Below are 18,871 nucleotides of genomic sequence, written 5' to 3'. Positions count from 1 at the left end.
GCCCAGGTTGCTCTGATAGTGGCCTTCAGCTCTTCTGCATTGTTGGGTCTGGCGTGTCGCATCTTCCTCTTCACAATACCCCATAGATTTTCTATAGGATTAAGGTCAGGCGAGTTTGCTGGCCAATTAAGAACAGGGATACCATGGTCCTTAAACCAGGTACTGGTAGCTTTGACACTGTGTGCAGGTGCCAAGTCCTGTTGGAAAATGAAATCTGCATCTCCATAAAGTTGGTCAGCAGCAGGAAGCATGAAGTGCTCGAAAACTTCCTGGTAGACGGCTGCGTTGACCTTGGACCTCAGAAAACACAGTGGACCAACACCAGCAGATGACATGGCACCCCAAACCATCACTGACTGTGGAAACTTTACACTGGACTTCAAGCAACGTGGATTCCGTGCCTCTCTTCTCTTCCTCCAGACTCTGGGACCTTGATTTCCAAAGGAAATGCAAAATTTACTTTCATCAGAGAACATAACTTTGGACCAGTCAGCAGCAGTCCAGTCCTTTCTGTCTTTAGCCCAGACGAGATGCTTCTGATGCTGTGTCTTGTTCAAGAGTGGCTTGACTCAAGGAATGCGACAGCTGAAACCCATGTCTTGCATACGTCTGTGCGTGGTGGTTCTTGAAGCACTGACTCTAGCTGCAGTCCACTCTTTGTGAATCTCCCCCACATTTTTGAATGGATTTTGTTTCACAATCCTCTCCAGGGTGCGGTTATCCCTATTGCTTGTACACTTTTTTCTACCACATCTTTTCCTTCCCTTCGCCTCTCTATTAATGTGCTTGGACACAGAGCTCTGTGAACAGCCAGCCTCTTTAGCAATGACCTTTTGTGTCTTGCCCTCCTTGTGCAAGGTGTCAATGGTCGGCTTTTGGACAGCCGTCAAGTCAGCAGTCTTCCCCATGATTGTGTAGCCTACAGAACTAGATTGAGAGACCATTTAAAGGCCTTTGCAGGTGTTTTGAGTTAATTAGCTGATTAGAGTATGGCAACAGGTGTCTTCAATATCGAACCTTTTCACAATATTCTAATTTTCTGAGATACTGATTTTGGGGTTTTCATTAGTTGTCAGTTATAATCATCAAAATTAAAAGGAATGAACACTTGAAATATACCAGTCTGTGTGGAATGAATATATACATTATACAAGTTTCACTTTTTGAATGGAATTACTGAAATAAATCAACTTTTTGATGATATTCTAATTATATGACCAGCACCTGTAATGGACCAGTCAGGAGCAGCCACAGTGAGCAGATAGATGAAGAGCTGCAGGCTGTGCACCTCCAACTTCTCAGCGACAAATAGTTTGTTTTGCTGCCCCCAGAATTCTGGGACACGTAGTAAAATAACTTTAACATTTGCTGTTACCACCAGTAACTAGATGTCGCCAAATCAACAAGGAATCAAATGGGTCGGTGTGTAATATTTAGGAGGATCTATTGACAGAAATGTAATATAATAATAACTGTAACAATTATGTTTTCAGTGTTGTATAAAGACCTTACATAATGAACTGTTATGTTTTTATTACCTTAGAATGAGACATTTCTCTACATACACTGCGGGTTCTCTTACATGGAAGTCACCATGTTGCGCTGCCATTTTGCAACAGTAGCCAAAACAGTCAAACTGCTCTACAGAAAGCGTTTTGTCACTACATTAAATACATACGAAGAAGAAGTATTAGAAGTAGTAGCAGTAATAGTAGCAGTAATAGTAGTAGTAGTAGTAGTAGTAGGGTTTAAGAATGCAACAGTTTGGTGATGTCGATGGGTCGCAGGCTTGAGGCAGTTATTGCAAGCAAGGGTTTTACCACCAAATATTAAATGTTATTTACTTTAAAATGATTTGTTCCATTACTTTTGTTCACCTAAGAATGCTGTGGTCTAATACAAACAGTGAAATGTTTTGAGTTGTTTAACACATCTAGATGTGAATACCAGGAAATGAGAGCTGAAATTCTGAACTCTTGACTCAGACTCATCTTTTGATCTTAAACCCAATTGTCTTCAGTGAACAAAAAAAGGGGGAGGGGGGGGGGGGGGGGGGGGGGGGGGGGGGGCTGTATATTATTTAGCACAAGAGCCGACAAAGAGTGTCGGCCACCATATCTTCCCCTATGCGCTTGCAAAGGGAGACGGGAGCGGTGACTGAGCCGGTGGTTACAATTTGCAACCCTCACCACTAAATGGCACTGAAACTTCCACACTGAACTTTTAAATAATTATTTAATGTTAGACATGAGCATGTGTAAGCAGTTGTAATGCCCAACAGAATTCAAAAATTTGCTTCATGAAATAATGCATACTAATAATAATGCATGAAAAAATGAAAAAAAAAACAACTAATAAAAAGTAGATAGGTAGGTGAAAGGTAGAATGGTACAGAGGTTAACAGTGGTATTTGCAACACAGGCCAAACATTTTCAATGTCCAACTCAGCATGCCAAACTCATGAGTGCCTTGTATTTGCTTTAAGACACGGAGTACACAGACAGCCCAACAAACAAATGAGTTTTGCAGACAGGTTATATTTTGTGATACAAAACATTCTCAACTCACTCCTCTCAAGTTTCCCACATAAATCCATAAAAAAGTTTTTTCCTTTCACAGTCTTTTCCTGAACAGAAAAGAATGCTGACACCTACATGAAAAAGGGCAGAGTGTGTGTGTGTGTAAGCATGTATGGAAGAGGGGCATGGGGACAAAGGCTCTGCTCAGACTATTGACCGGGTTAAAGGCCAACCTGGCACGGTGCCCTGACTTTAGCCAGCTAATTCCAACTGGTAGCAGGCCAGTGGGGGCAGTGTTTTCAACAAACCAATACAACTGTCCTTCAATAAATCCTATCTTTGTGAAACGTACACTGTTTTTGTCGACAATGTGTCAGATAGATGTGATTCAAGTGTCATTTTTGAGGCTATAGTTAGTGATGTTGTTATACTGGATTGCATGATATTGAGAGGTGCTTATAATATTTTGTACACCTCATGTATGTAAATGGGGGATAACCAAACATTAGAAACACATATCAAAATGCAATCTGATACAAAAGCACCACTGTGGTCTAAATAATTACCATAAAAAAGACGCGATCTGATACAGACTGTACTTGAACGCTCGTCATTACAAAGAGCAGCATTTATAAGCAGCCCAAAAATAATACAACCAATCAGTTGATGGTGTTGACCAGCTGTAGGCAAAGACATATTGAGAGGTGGGAAGCACTATACTACATACTACCAGTGGCAGCATGTAATACATACTGCATACTGTTTTTTAGTAGTATGCAGTATGAAACTGTTATGCTAGGTCCAGGGTTAGCCAGTTTCCGATTTAGGAAAGCGAACATAAATAATAGGAGGACTATAAATGTAAGTAAATGTAATCTTGTGTAAGGCGATCAAGGCTGAGCCGATCTGTAACATATGTAACGTTATAACTAGGTGCATTTGTCCTACGAACCATAACAAAGAAGAAATGCTTATTGAGCCTTCTATGCTTATTTTTGATATCATGAAGACAGCAATGTTAACCTTAGCAAGCTCTCAATAAGAAAACAATGAGACATAAATAACTTAAATCTAACGTTGAGTTATGTTTTTTGTTATCAGAGACAGAGCAGGATATATTCCTCCTTGTCCACCACTGATGCAAGGATGGTGCTGTTCACCATTTCAACAATGACAAGTTGTTGAGACTGCCTGATTAAATAATGTTATAATGCATTATGGGACACAGTACGCGAGGTAGACTGATCCTATGCACATTGGAGATTTTTTCCGCATCAGTACAACATCCGGATATTTTTGGCATACTGTTTGTTTGCCTACTGCACACTGCATTTAGACCAAATCACTATATACTGCTAGTTTAGTAGGCGGTTTTGAATACAGCGTATGAGAAAATGTCACGTTTGATTGGCCAGCCTGCACGCACTGCAGCAATCAACTCTTGATGCAACACTTATTTGTGGTCCCGCTTTCCTGTGCAAACATGCCAAATTCAATTCTTGAAGTGCCAGGATAACATACACAATGACTAAAATGACTTCTGGGCATATATATGAACACTGATTTAGATAAACTTGAAATATATGTACAAAAACGCAGATGGTTTTTGCCTTTCCAGACCATCAACATCTCTTAACAAAGGATACATGGGTTGTTGCTGTCTATGTTGCAGTTGTCCAAGACGAGGGGGATGCCTTCTAGTTCTCTCACCTGAGGAAACAAGTTCAGTGAAATGTAAGTATGGACTGGTAAAGTCACTTTCAATGTTTGTTATTTCTGAAAATTTTCAAATAGTTACAACAATTTAACACTAGCTGTGGAACAATACTTCTATAATGTAATGTATAGTCAATAAAAGCTCATTTCAAAATGTTTAATCCGAGTATGTTTATATGCTATTTGCTTTGTGATTATATTACACCATGTGTAATTTTCTGTATTGACTGGCTTGATAAAACATTATTGAGACAACAGAAAACATGAAATTATGAAATGACTATGAAAAACAAAATGTAAGTTCTGACAGCCTCTCATTGCATTTTCAAAGAAATAGTTGAGGGTAGTGCTAAAAGCAATGACAGGTTTCACTTTTCAGCACACAATTCTGATGTCCATTCTTTCAATGGTGTGAAAATATGATATGCAAGCAGTGCAGTCTAGGCAGAGAAAACAAATTAATTTAAAGACCAGAAATGTATTAAACGTAAGTATCCTTCAAATCAGCAGCAGTGTGGTTGTGGGTTAGTTTCAGACCGTCACAACACAGGGTGATCTGCTCTGTTTCATGTGTGTGATTCTATAGGTCCTTGCTTGCTGTTGCCCTCCTCTTGCCATTGTGGTTATCCTCCAAATAATATGGGTAGGAGCTCCAGAACAAGACGAAGTGCTGAGTTTCAGAAAACTTGCAATGTCATTTAAAATGTCAAAGAAACAAAGTCGCTGACTAGTACAAGCACCCAGGTCTGCATTTTCCACTTTCAAAATGATTGTCTGAAGTTGCTTACATTGTGTCCAAACCCATAAAGAGATGAATAACAAGCGACTGGACTCTGACTTCGGCCCGGTACACGCAGGGCAGCGCTTTGCATGCACATCTGAAATTACAATCTCTCCCAAAGGTGAACAGAATGACATTTGGTTTACTGGAAGAGATCTTAGTGAAAACAGATATGGGGTGATTTCTGACCACTGACAGACCACAGATCAGCATCCATAAATATTATAGAGAGGCCAACTGAGGGTGGCCATCCCACAAGCATTCCACAAATCTGTTTCTATTAAGTACGACTGAGTCTATAATGTGCCACAGATAGAGGCCAACTCCTCCCCATCCGCTCTATTATCTATCGGTGCTTTATCTTAATAGTGAGATGCTGACAGATGGCGATGGAGTGAAACTGATAAACTCACTAAAGCATGGGAGGGAATGTTTCACATTTCAGTGCAAAACCAAGTTGTTGAGTTGAAAGAACCCGTAAGCTTGGAGTCATAGGAACACACAACCTCACACTTCATTAGACATTACACTTATTTGCAGTCCCCAGCTGTGGTTTGATAAAACAGCCCATTACTAGATCCTGCGCTCAGAAATGCTTATTTAGGGTAGACCTCGACCCCATTGTTTTAAAATGAGCAATATCTAATGAAAAGGAACAATATTGTACTCCAAGTATTTGCCTGTGTGTTTAACATTAAGCATATTAATTCACAAATATCCATTCACTCCAACCAGCCAGCTGTAGAACTGGCCGGTGGAGGTTTTCAAATGTAAACATTGAAGTAAACATGGAGGAAAAGGTGGAGGGGATAACCACCAGCTATGATCCCGACCACATAGACAAGCAAGACCATCTCTGCATCCATCTCAACATCAGAGGAAACACAGAGGTAAACATGGAGGGATTACACACTGCTGCAATCCCGGCCACATGTTTCCCTCTGCCAAGCATCCAGCTAGCCAATGTGCAGGCGTTGGATAATTGACTGGAAAGCATCCATGCCCACATCAGTTGCCAACGGGATATCAGAAACTGTAATGTTCTTTTTCACCTAACCTTTGTTAAATCCCGGAATACCGAACAGCACCATTCATCCAGGTGACCCTTTTTCTCTATACACCAATGTGGCGGGACAGAGGACTGGCAAAAAAAAAGGAGGAGGTGTGTGCTTTATGGTGAATAAGGATTGGTGTGACAGTGGGAATATTAAGATGCTATCCGCAGACCGCGCTTTCTACCAAGGGAATTTACATTGGTCATTATCACAGGCATCCCACCACAGGCCAAGTACAGAGGCTGCCCTTTGGACTGCTTACAGACTGGTAATCCTGATGCTGCACTCACCGTTGGTGGAGACTTAAACATATTGACTGAGCCACAAGGGGAATAAATACTCTGGATCACTGCTACACACCATTAAAAAACGACTACAGAGCAGAACCGCTACCCCGTGTTCGGGAAGAGCGACCATGCAGCCATCTTGTTGAGCTCAAAATATGTAAACAAACAATGAAGACACGAGAGGTCAGGAAGAGGTCCGGCCAATCAGAGGCCGCCCTTCAGTCTGCACTACACGACGCCATCTGGAGCACGTTCCAAGACACCACCATCCACGTCAGTGGTGACATCAATGGCTGAGTCTGTAGTGGATTTAATTAGTAAAAAAACAAAAACAAACAAACAAAAAAAGCAACTGCACCCAAAACGACCAGAAACCAAGGATTACCAGAACCACCATAAACACAAGCCAACACAAGGTAGATTTTTTTTTGTGCAATATGAGGTTGCTAATGAATGAATTAATGCTGCCATCAGTTTATTAGGTGGCATTTCACATCCTACCTGTTTTGTTTAAACGTTTGCACTAGTGTTACAGCTGTCAATCAAACTCTGTCATGGACTAAATGAGTTCATGTTTGCAGCTCTTGGTTTGTTTGTAATATGTAAGTGTGAACACAAACTGGAGCAGAACTAAAAGGCAACAATGTATACATTTTTTTCCCTTGGTCCAGACCAACTGACCAAACTCGGATGTGAAAGCACCAGTTCATCCAACCCAATTTCCATCCATCCATGCAAACCTTGTTCTGGTTGTTGGTATTGCTGTGACAGAGATTTCCTATCAGCCTGATGAGGTGAGCCTTGAAGCTGATTACGGGAGAATTGGAGGAGGAGTCTCCATCTCCACTGAAGGAGGAGAAGTTTTGTGCCGCACTGAAAATATTCTTACTGGCCTTTCCTATAGCGTGCACCTGTTTCAGGAGCTCTGCAGAGAAAATGTAACAGGTGAAAAGCAGGAAAGCGCACACACAGTAAAAAATATGTAACAAAAGAGAAAAAGACATTAAATTCACCTACGCTTAAGTTCAAGCAATTACAGCAAATTACTTTGTATTATATTTGGAATTATGGAATTAGATTTAATTGAGTACCCAATAAGGTGATTTGTGTCACACTTATGTGTTTTAACTGCTTGTCAACACAGTGCAGGGTTGTGTACAGAATTCTTTATTTGTTTTCTGTGGGTGACTTGATGGGGATCTGGGTATTTCACAGCACCATTTCAAGGACTGGATATTGTGTACAGATGACATATTTACCATAAGTCGGCCAAATTGGACCCACAAACTGCAGTCGTGGAGCCAGTCAGAGAGGTTGTGTCAGTGTGTGTTTTCATTTACCAACAGTGGTCACTAGTAGGTCAGGATGGTTCTGTAGGAACATGAACTGCCTGAGGTCTGACGTCATCTCACACAGCACATCCAGCAGACTAATCACTGTCAGTGCCTCCTGCAGGACCTACAGGGGATTACAATCAACAGGTGTCGATCACATTGCGAAAGGATGGCGTGTGAGATAATGTTAGGGATATGTAAAACTAAAACTGAAAAAAGCTTTACTAACTTCATGAAAAACACAATACCAGTTCCACAGGCCTGCTAAACACACTTCTCTGTGCTTTTGAGGCCTGAGGAAGATAACATCAGTCAGGTTTACTATCTGTACCTCATCGCTGGAAGCTGAGCCAGTGGCGAGTGTCAGCACAGCACCACAGCCATTCTGGAAGGTACTAGCCAGGAAGCGAGCCACGCTGGGCGGGATGCCACACTCCTCTGAGTCCTCCTCTCTTAACTGGGCAAAGAGAAGCTCTAATAGAGTAACTCTGAAAACACACACAAACATCTAAATGACACATCTGTACCTCTTAGTATCTGATATTACCACTCTCTGTGTGTAGGTATTATTACTAGATATTATTCCCTGGCAGGTAGTATTAGCTTTTCTTGGTAAACCAACTTGCTACTCTGCATTATCAGAAAAGTCTTGTATTAAGATTTTTGATTAGTTTATTTTCTGTCACTACACCTTTCATGGTGAGACATCCCAGAGTACATGCTTTCCACCAGAGCTGAAGATTTGAGGAAATGCTGGGTAGCAATGAGAACCCTGTAAATGAATGGATACCATATAGAAACTTAACAAGTTGTAGAATTTAGTTAGCAAATCATTAGGTGATATACACATACATTGTAAACTAATAATTGCTTTACACACACCAAAACAGACACACACTCTTACGTCCAGTCCAGGTCAGGTTGAATCCTACAGAGCTCCATCACCCTGAGTGCCAGCTGGATGTTCTGTGGCTCCGACACTTCTTCCACCTTGGCTTCATCCAGACATGTGTGGAGTACCATAGAGGCATAGCTTACTGCCTTCTCATCGTCAACACTGAGCAGCTGCCTGTTCACACATGTTGGGGTTGACTCAATGTGATGACAAGTGCTTGGATACATAGATATACGACCTAAGCTTTCACAAATAAAAATACTGATACAGAATGTGTAATAGTGTAAAAAGTACTTATTTTAGTGTTTTTTTAGTGTAGAAGAGACATGAGATGAGGATCATATGCATAGAAGTCTAGGGCCAGTTTCAAAACACTCTTTACATAAGTGGGCCACCAGGATGCCCATACAAAACGTTTACTGATAACATTAACACTTATGATCAATAATCCTAGTGTGAATTATAATGATTTTATGTAACAGTGTTGCCTACTGTGTTAAAAAACCTTAATGCAACTGTGGCACACAAAGCTTACAGGAGAAGATTTGGGAAGCTCAGCCGCCAAATGTCATCTTTACACATCTGGTTTCCAACCGCTAAGTTACCAAGGAACTGGATCCCACAACGAAGAGCTGGGTGATTTAAAAAAGTATCAAAAAGATCACCAAAAATTTTTTTGTAATTTTATTAAGGATCAATGACCTAATGTAAGACTTACGTTCAAATATGTCATCTCTGCTCTCCACATTTGTGGTCAGAAGTAGGCCCAGGAGTTTAAGGGACACATCAATGAAACCAAGCTCCCTAGAAAAAACAAGAGAATGATATTATGCACATGCTGTGGGTTTAGTTGGTTTCTTGCTGGACACACTTTATAATGCAATTAAGGGTGCTCCGATCGATCGGTCACCGATCATAATCGGCCAATAATGGCTTTAACTAGTTTGATCGGTGGTCGCTAAAAAGGCCGATATGAAAAGCCGATCAGATGATGCAATAATCGCCAGACAAATTTTCATCGGCAGCTAAAATGTTTCACTACGCTGTCTGAGCGGTTTTCAAAGCTAGCTAGCACCAAAGTCCTTCTCAGACAAGAAGGGATTAACACGCCCACATAATCATTTACAATTACAGTTGAGCAGCAATCAGACAAGTGGAGCAACACGCAGGAGCCATCATGTGAAACTGTCGCAGCTGTGCTCATCTCACTCACATGCCACCCGCAACTGGAGTTTAATAGACAAAGCGCATCAGGCAGAGAGAGAGACTGATCCTTCAGTGTGAGTTTCCTAATGCAAAGAGCGGTGCCACTCAATCAGCTGACTGCATCTCTCTCTCTGTTTTCGTTACAAAAACGGAGACCTTTTGCTACGTTTCCATCTCCCGTCCAGATTAAAACGGTGAATCAGAAGATGTTTGTTTGAAAACGCTGCGGACCCGGTGGACAAAACAGAGGACTTGTGAGTCGGTCTTATCAGTCATGCAAAGCAAAAACACGATGATTTACAGAGTTTTAGTTTTGATATTTTTATAAAAATATAAGTACTGTGTAAATAACACTTAACAGTTAGCCTAGCCTACTGTGAATGTCGCTGAATTTACTTTGCGACAACTCCCAGTCTGTTTTCCGCCGCCGTCTCTCATACTCCCGTGTTACTTTCAGTAACTTCGTTGTCAGTCAATGAAAAAAGCCTGTGTGGTTCTTGGTCTGTATTACTTTCTTCTTTCGCTAAATCGTCTGTTACTGCTGAGTACACCATCTGCTTCATGTTTACACTGGCACGCGCATGCCCAGTGTAGCTACCTGAACAGCCACTAGATGTGTGTTTTCAGTCGTTTTATATAGACAGAGATCAACTCTGATACGCAGCTGAAACGCTGCTGTGGACGGAGAAGATCGTTTTCGTTATAAAACTGTTTTAAAAACGTAGCAGTGTGGATGTAGCCTCACATTACCCCACTCCTCTCTCTACTCCTCTCATGTCAACCCTCCCGTTTTCCCCGAGATTCTCCCGTATTTTTCCGTTCTCATCCGGTATCCACCCGTTAAATGTTTCCCCGTAAATCTCCCGTATTTATAACCTTTATGAAATCAAATAAAAACCTTCTGGCTGTATTTAAAGTGTTTGCTACTCTCCCTCTGGTAAAGTTGGTGGCAGCATGTAAGATATGTAGACTGTGCTTCCTGCAAGGATTAAAAATGAAAACAATCCACTGAAATGATATAAGGCCTATAGCCTATTAATGGCAAACCATATGAAATTATAATGAATATAGTAGCCTATGTAATATTAACAATTGACTGTATAATATGAAATTTACATTGTATTTCCTTATTTTCAAATCTCATTTAAGGCAGTTATGATTCCTCTCTGCAGCCCTTCTCCCTCTCTCCACTCCTCTCTCTCCCCCCTAAAACCCACAGAACCTGCCTGAGCTTTCCAGAACAAAAAGCAGCTACTTCAGAGTTTATCGACTCATGATGCCTGTGCTCCTTTATCTCCTAAATATTTTGGCTACAGCCTTTTTCTTTGCAGTTTTTATGTTTGTAGTAAATTTATAAAAATTTATAAAGTTTGTTCTGTTTTTGTAGTTTATTCCACAGTGAAGCTATATTTGTTAAGCTATAAGATGTTCACAGTAACCAGGCAAAGGCTGCTATGGTTTAAGTCCCTAACACAGATTGAGTGGAATTTGTTGCCCATGTTTCCTGGCAATAAAATAAACAGTTGTCATTTCATGATACTTTATCATCTGTTAACTTTAACACTTAATACATTGTTTTTAGGACCAATTAAATAAATATACAGTATACTGTATAATGCTACATGATAAATAAAAGGCTCCAAATAGACCCAGTGATCGGTATCGGCCGATACGGCTTTCAGCATTCCGTGATCGGCCCAAAAAATACTGATCGGAGCACCTCTAAAGGCCCTTGTCCACCAAAGCGTTTTTTTCTGACACCAACTCTTTTTTCAATTCATTCCAATTGGAGCAGCGCGTTTTTACTAGCTGGTAAAAACGCCAGGAGCGTGACGAGGTACTGAGCGTCTTTTCGGCGCTGAGCGTTTTTTTCCGGTTGCGAGAGTTGAAAAATGTTCAACTTTGGGGAAAAACACTGCGCTCGTCACTGTCACTTTTTACCCAGCCGTCCAATCACAGTGCAGGAGGGGCGGGACAAACACCGCACCGAGCACATCCGATCTAGAAAAGCTAAGTGCCTACTAGCCGAGGTGTTTCCTCGCCCGCAAAATCTCATGAACCCACGTACGGACAGGACAGTCTGTGCTCTCATGTTTCAGCCTTCTCTTCATGCAGAGCAAGGGCCAGAGCAAGTAGGCCTACATACTTTGTGGTGACATTTTTACATTCACTAAAATTAAGTAGGCTACCCTACTTGCAACACATCGCCTCTACGGAAATTTTGTATCATAGCAACCACAGCGTCTCGAAAAAACCCCACTGCGCCTCCAAAACGCAGCCTAGCGCTCCCAGCTAAGCGTTTTCAGAACAGCAGGTGGCGTTTTCAGCTGGTAAAAAACGCTTTGGTGGACACGGGCCCTCAATGCAATCAAATACAATAGCACTGTAATAACTCAACTCTACATTCATTTTTGACACCATACAGTCTGTGATGTTCTTATATATATCTCATATTCTCCCATCTAATAATCCCAGATCCTTCTACATTCATTTTTTAAAGGAAAATAATTGCCACAAAAAACTTCATTTTTATTTTAATTCAATCAACTAATCAAATGGTCTATTAAATCATGTCAATAATGATTTCAGCTGAAGGCCACCCTGAAATTTTCTTAATGTTTCCCACTATCTCATTGACACTGCATTGTACGTGGAATTACCTGAGCAGACTCTGGTTGCGAGCGCTCTGGACACAGGAGTTCCTCTGAGCCCTGAAGCACTCAGCAGCTAACTGCAGCTGAAGGGGGACAGACTGTAGGTCAGGATCCTCACTGCTGGCAGCCTGCAGCTCATCACACAGTTGGGACTGTACCTTTAGAAGAATGGAGAACGCCTCCTCCTCCACAGCATCTCTGGAACGGGAAAGTTGACCAACAAAAAAAAAGGAAGGCAGCACAGTTACTAGTAGTGTAGTTGTACCCATAGCCTGAGAGCAACCAGGAGGGAAATGTGTTCAATAACTTTTTCACAGCAGACATTTAAATGTGTCAAACAAAGGTGTTAACTAATAACATTATCAATTGCTGCTTTTCATTTTAATAAATGCAGGTACTGAGTCACCATTAATTTATTACTTATTATTGACGTTAGTTATTAATGTTCTGTTATTATTAGCCTATATTATAAGGAAAAAAACTGTGATATTCCTGCTACGACTGCAGTCGTCTTTGTAAATAACTACAATGAAATTGATTTGAACATATCGGAGTTATGTTGTGGTTAGATGGCTTGTTAAACCTCCACCTTACTGTTCATTAACACAGAAAGGACAACAAACGGGCCTGAGTAATTGTCAAGGACCCGTTACGTTGGACGTTATCTTTGATAGTACGTAACGTTAGCTGACAGTTGGACTTCAGGCTAGCTTAGCCGATAAGCTAAAACCGTCAGTTTCCATTCAAAAGAGCAGTAAATTAATTTGTCCGCACCTGTATTCCTTGTCCCGTAAGGCAGTGGTAAATGTTTTTAAAACCTGCAAGTGTCCAGGGCAGTGTTTTTCATTAAAAATGCCAGCGATAGACGCTGAGATGTCCAAGTTACCGTTGATGTAAGCTGCCATGTTTCCCTACTTTGTGCGCATGGGCGGGACGTCCGGATACATTTCTAACACGCTATTGGTTCAATCCAGGAAGAAGGCGGGGTCAGAGCATGTGCTGCTGTTGTCAAGTCACTCTACTCTGTGGACATGACATTTGTCAGAGCCAAAAATACAGAAAGAGACACACTAAAGCGACACAGACAACTTTAGTAATTCTTTGTCAGGGTTGATTAGTCATTAGTCATTTATTAGGAGAAACTGGGCTGACAAAGAAGCTTCTTCCTTGCTTTCTCCATGCGTTTGCACCAGGTTTACACCTTTTTTAGTTACAGCTATTAATTCATGAAGTAATATAACCAATAAACTAATTTAGATATACTATATTGTCTTCAAGTGTTACTGACAACTTCAAATTCAACTTTATTGTCTGCAAAAGGAAATTTGCTTTTCAGCCAGGTGAAATATAAAACAGTAGCCTACCGTTTCCTAATAAGGAGATTTAAATAGGGGGTTAAAATGGTGATTACTAGCCTCATAATAGGTTCACAAATGATTCACTTATGTTTTATAGATCAGTTATAAGTTCTCCTCCAGCATCACGCTAGCTTTTAAGCACTTTTGTTCACCATTTTTCATGAAATTTACTTCATTGTCTGTTGAGATTGATCTTGCCCTGTTATAGTGTTATAGTCCCGTGAAATGCTTAGTAATCAGCATGTTTTATAGTGTTCTATAAATCAACTTAACATTTTGTTCTTGCTAGAGCCCATATCCACCATGGGTCCATTTGGGGACAATTGTTGCAGCTGTAACAATAAAGCCACCAGACAAGGCTTTGGGATTTCCATGTAGAGTGGCGAATTTTAGATTACAGGATTTTGCTCCATATGGTTGTCCCTTGTGTTTTCACTGGCCAGGCACAGCATAGCAGTGGTGAAATGCAGATCGATGTGGAAGAGAGCTGATTATGGATGGTAACATGTATCCACCTCAAGCAATTTGTCAGCTTTAAGATGAGGTATTCAAAGATCCAAACATTCCCAGTATAGGAGTCCCATTATTCATTCTTTGAGTGGAATAACTGGAAATATCCTCACAAACTGGAAGTGGTACGGTCAGAGGGGGAATCAGAAGAGTTGAGTTACAGGAAAAACAGGACATCCTATCAGATTTTGATTATTCTGGAAACCTCAGTTATGCTAACTAGAAGACAGCTGGTTTAGTCTGCAGTAGTACAGGATCTCACTAAAAAACATGAACACAATTAACCACATACGGTAGTTTTTATTTCACATGGCCGCACAGTCTGATAGTACAAAACACAATCAATGTTGAAAGAAAGTCTATAGATGATGCATTTTATAATCAAATAAAGCATGTCACATCTGGCCCGACAAAACAGATGAAACGGAGCAAATCAAACAATTCAACAGGTCAACCAACAATCGATCATAGTGGCACTCATAACAACAAAGTCTGAATTCAAGTTAAACACAGTAGACAGTGGTTAAGGCGATGACAGCATCCTGTTAATCTATAACATTGCTTCATTTCACTCTTGTAAAAGGTAAACTAGATGTAACAAATAAGAATTGAGTCTATTTCATTGCATGTAAAAAAAAATAAAAATAAAAAAAAAACTCCCTTGTTTTATTGGTAAATACATTGTGTTGAAATTACTTACTAAGTGTAGGGCCTCCAGATATTCAAATCTATATTTAAATCATAATTGCCAAGTCATGTGTTGTATGGCTAATGCAATTTTCATTCACTTATTAGCTCAGATCAGAACCAGAACTCAGAGATAAAGATATGGATGATGACAATGTTGCGATGGGAATTGACCCCTGACTTGACATAGTTAATAGCCACCTCCAACACAAGCTCCATGGGACCAATGATACGTTTCACCTGCCGAATCACACCTGAGGAACGACACAGAATGGGATTAGTGACTGAAATTTAGTTGTAGGAAAGATGCAAGTAAATGTAATATAAAGAAATGGCCTTTTTCAAGTCACTATTTTTCAAGGATAATTCTGTAAGCATCCAACTTTACAGAACTTGATTGTAAAGGTTGTAAAAAATGTTTTTCATGTTTGTTTAATGAACCAAAAGCAATTAACATGCACCTGTGGAACAGTTGTTAAGACACTAAAAGCGTACAGACGGTAGCCAATTAAGGTCACAGTTATAAAAACTTGGAACACTAAACAGACATCTCTACTGATTCTGAAAAACACCAAAAGAAGGATGCCCAGGGTCCCTGCTCATCTGCATGAACGTGCCTTAGACATGCTGCAAGGAGGCATGAGGACTGCAAACGTGGCCAGGGCAATAAATTGCAATGTCCATACTGTGAGACAGCGCTACAGGAAAGACAGCTGATCGTCCTCGCAGTGGCAGATCACGTGTAACAACACAGGATTGGTACATCACCACCGCGTGACAGGGACAGGATGGCAACAACAACTGCCAGAGTTACACCAGGAACGCACAATCCCTCCATCAATGCTCAGACTGTCCGCAATAGGCTGCGAGAAACTGGACTGAGGGCTTGCAGGCCTGTTGTAAGGCAGGTCCACATCAGACATCGACCTTCGCTGGACCAGACAGGACTGGCAAAAAATGCTCTTGACTGCCGCAGTTTTGGCTCACCAAGGGTAATGGTCGGACTAATGCAGTGATTTACAGGGAAGATATCCTCCTCCCTCATGTGGTACCCTTGAGGGCCAGGGCCAGTCCCCCCGAGAAATGTCTGGGCACTTGCATGTGCCTTGGTGGGATAACACCTAAAAGCAAGAACTGGCAAATCTGGTGCAGTTGATGAGGAAGAGATGCACTGCAGTACTTTATGCAGCTGGAGCCCACACAAGATAGTGACTGTTACTTTTGATTTTGACCTCCCTTTGTTCAGGGACACATTTTTCAATTTCTGTTAGTCACTTGTCTGCGAAACTTAATTCAGTTTATGTCTTAGTTGTTGAATCTTTTTATGTTCATACACATATTTACACATGTTGAGTTTGCTGAACATAAAAGCAGCTGAAAGTGAGAGGACCTTTCTCTTTTTGCAGAGTTTATATACTATGTAATAAAAGTTCTGATAAAGAATTGACAGCCTGGTTCCAAGTTATACTCTCCTCTTACCCATGATCGTGCCCTGGTGGAGGCGCTTCTGCACATCAAAAGAGGACTGATCATCTGCAGCCAGGATGTCAAAGAAAACCTCAGTGGCACCGAGTAGAGGAGCAGGGTTTGCTGCTGTAAGTGTCCGCAGGAAAACTATTTCTGTTGGAAGAATCGGTTTAAAGTGTCTGTTACTCTGATAGAAGCAAACCACAAAGTGCATTTGGGTCTTCAAATTAGATATTTATGATACGATTAAACAATTGTTCTGTGGGTTGAAATAAGTAATTGCTGTGGCAGATTTGTGGGTGGAACGTATTATTTCAATGAGGCTGCAAATTATTGTAGAATTTGCCATTACAACCTACGACTTAACTCTTTCAGCCCCTAAAACTTCTATAACAGCCTCTCAAAATCTCTTAATAGCTTCAATTTTGGATGTATTGAACATTTTTCTTTTTAGAATAACTAGGATTATTTGAAAATGAAGAAAATTTTATGTAAATAACTACATTCAAGATTTATACAAACACATGCACGCTATAATGTACAATTTTAAATGCAACCTGTGAACAAGGCCATCAAGGCTGACTTCCTCACAAACATCTAGGAGCTGTTCCCACGAACTTGCTGTATCTCCACCTTGTCTTACCCTCTGGTTCATTGAAGTCTCTGAAGGTTGGCAGGGAGAGGCCAGTGTGGGTGATAAGGTGGACAGGATCATGTATGCAGCTGATGTTGTTAGGTTGGCAGGTCTTAACACAACGCACACTGACTGACGCATCTTGATTGGGTCTGAAAAGGACAACGGAAAGGAGGCAAGATAGAAAGGATAGAAGGAAATGGGGATAAAAGGGAGATATGACGTGTGCCAAGGCAAGATAAATACATACAATCTGAAGAAGTGTGAAACCTATACAGTATTCACCAGGATTCAGGCTTTGACCAAAGCTCCACAGTTGAGTTGAGCAAGAAGAACCTGGCAACACCTGAATAGCCCCATAGACCTCCATGGTAAACCAAGGAACGAGTGGTTAGGCCAAACCTTGTTTCCACAACCTAAAATCATGTTTGTGGGGTTCCCCAACGTGCAGACAGTAGCGCTTTCAAACATAACCTCAGAAATTGCAAAGGGAGCAGAGCCATGTAATTAGTAGCAAGCAGGTGAGTCCAAGTTGTTCGCTGAGCACCAGGCCAAAGCCACAGAGATGATTGTGTGGTGTATTCCACACCAGCTAAATGCCACCAAGGAAAAACGGGATGGTAGAAAACCACACAAGGGTATGTAAGAATGAATGTCATTTGATGTGATCCAGTGACATCATATTTACATGGTAGACTAAGGAAAAAGTGTCATTTTTGACAGAATCAGCATAAATGCATTTCCAGATGACTGAACAGTGTCTCTGTAAAGTACTGACTCCAAAAAATACAGATACCGTTATTAATATAGAGCATTTCACTTTATTTTTTTTTTTTTTACATATTCAATAATCAACTCAGCATGTTGGTAAGTGGATGGTTATATAATCCAAAGATTTAAGAGAATAATTACCTCAAATATTTCATATTTTTGCATTTTCAATCAGCTCTAATATGCATTAAACCCCCCAAAACCACCAAGTGGAACAGTGGAAAGTTTGTGTGGCTGCATTACACAGCTGACCAACACAGCTACTGGCCTTTTGGTATCATTTACAGCAAATTAACTGATAACCACCCAATACCAACACTAAAAGCACCATCCATCATATGAGCTGTAATGCTGCTCCACCACTAATTGAGCCCCCATGCTGGCTGAGCCCCAGGTGCCCATAAATAAGTGCCGCGCTTATTTTTCTTCCTATCCGCTAAGGCGAGGCCCGTTTGATCCTATGGTGAGGCCGCTTGGAACAGGTCATAGGAAAAATGGGTTTCAACATTAGAAATGTCCACAGCGGAGGAAGCACGAGAGTAGTGGCAGAAGCCATTGCCGGTGTGTGTGTGTGGATTTGTGCTTCAATATTAAACAGTGAAAAGCCATTTTTATCTGTCACTTTTTAATTCCAAACACATAAAAAGTACACAACGGGAAGCTGCCACACAGATATGAGGTAGAGTGAGCTGCCATCAATGCAAATTAATGCGCATGAACAATCCTGTCACAGAGCTGTACATCCTCAACATAGCTAATGAGCCCCATCTAGTGGTACAATGTCTTGATATTCTATCTACTGCTCCATCATAGGCTAGAATAAATAAAAATTAAAACAGTTGAACAACAAGGGATAATTTTGTTGTCTTATTGGTTTTTTTGGAACAGAGTCTCTGCATTGATAACCAATGATTTCCTCCATTAAATAAACAGCTCACTAATCTCCTTTGTTGGGGTTATGTGTTGGACTATTTCTTCGCTAGACACAGTGACTTCC

General features: G+C 40.9%; 2 protein-coding genes across 2 annotated transcripts in view; both read right to left on the bottom strand.

The window, feature by feature from the left end:
• The window catches only part of atxn10 (ataxin 10), a 16,829-nt gene extending 3,451 nt beyond the window's left edge, over positions 1-13,378 (bottom strand). The window contains exons 1-10 of the mRNA XM_046071640.1: positions 13,222-13,378; positions 12,454-12,645; positions 9,306-9,391; positions 9,123-9,219; positions 8,597-8,761; positions 8,384-8,464; positions 8,024-8,180; positions 7,699-7,816; positions 7,099-7,283; positions 4,166-4,229 (exon numbers count right to left, since the gene is read on the bottom strand). Of these exons, the coding sequence (XP_045927596.1) occupies positions 4,166-4,229; positions 7,099-7,283; positions 7,699-7,816; positions 8,024-8,180; positions 8,384-8,464; positions 8,597-8,761; positions 9,123-9,219; positions 9,306-9,391; positions 12,454-12,645; positions 13,222-13,352 (1,276 nt within the window). The 5' untranslated portion in view covers positions 13,353-13,378. The remainder of the gene's footprint in view (positions 1-4,165; positions 4,230-7,098; positions 7,284-7,698; positions 7,817-8,023; positions 8,181-8,383; positions 8,465-8,596; positions 8,762-9,122; positions 9,220-9,305; positions 9,392-12,453; positions 12,646-13,221) is intronic.
• A 1,217-nt stretch (positions 13,379-14,595) lies between these two features.
• LOC123985209 (fibulin-1-like) overlaps positions 14,596-18,871 on the bottom strand; it is a 6,819-nt gene continuing 2,543 nt past the window's right edge. Inside the window, exons 5-7 of the mRNA XM_046072653.1 lie at positions 17,113-17,255; positions 16,482-16,622; positions 14,596-15,256 (exon numbers count right to left, since the gene is read on the bottom strand). Coding sequence (XP_045928609.1) covers positions 15,117-15,256; positions 16,482-16,622; positions 17,113-17,255 — 424 coding nt within the window. The 3' untranslated portion in view covers positions 14,596-15,116. The remainder of the gene's footprint in view (positions 15,257-16,481; positions 16,623-17,112; positions 17,256-18,871) is intronic.

This window comes from Micropterus dolomieu, linkage group LG16 (genome assembly GCF_021292245.1).
Source record: "Micropterus dolomieu isolate WLL.071019.BEF.003 ecotype Adirondacks linkage group LG16, ASM2129224v1, whole genome shotgun sequence".
Taxonomy (NCBI): Eukaryota; Metazoa; Chordata; class Actinopteri; order Centrarchiformes; family Centrarchidae; genus Micropterus; species Micropterus dolomieu.
The sequence above is the reverse complement of the archived record's forward strand: the minus strand, read 5'-3'. Positions and strand labels throughout refer to the sequence as shown.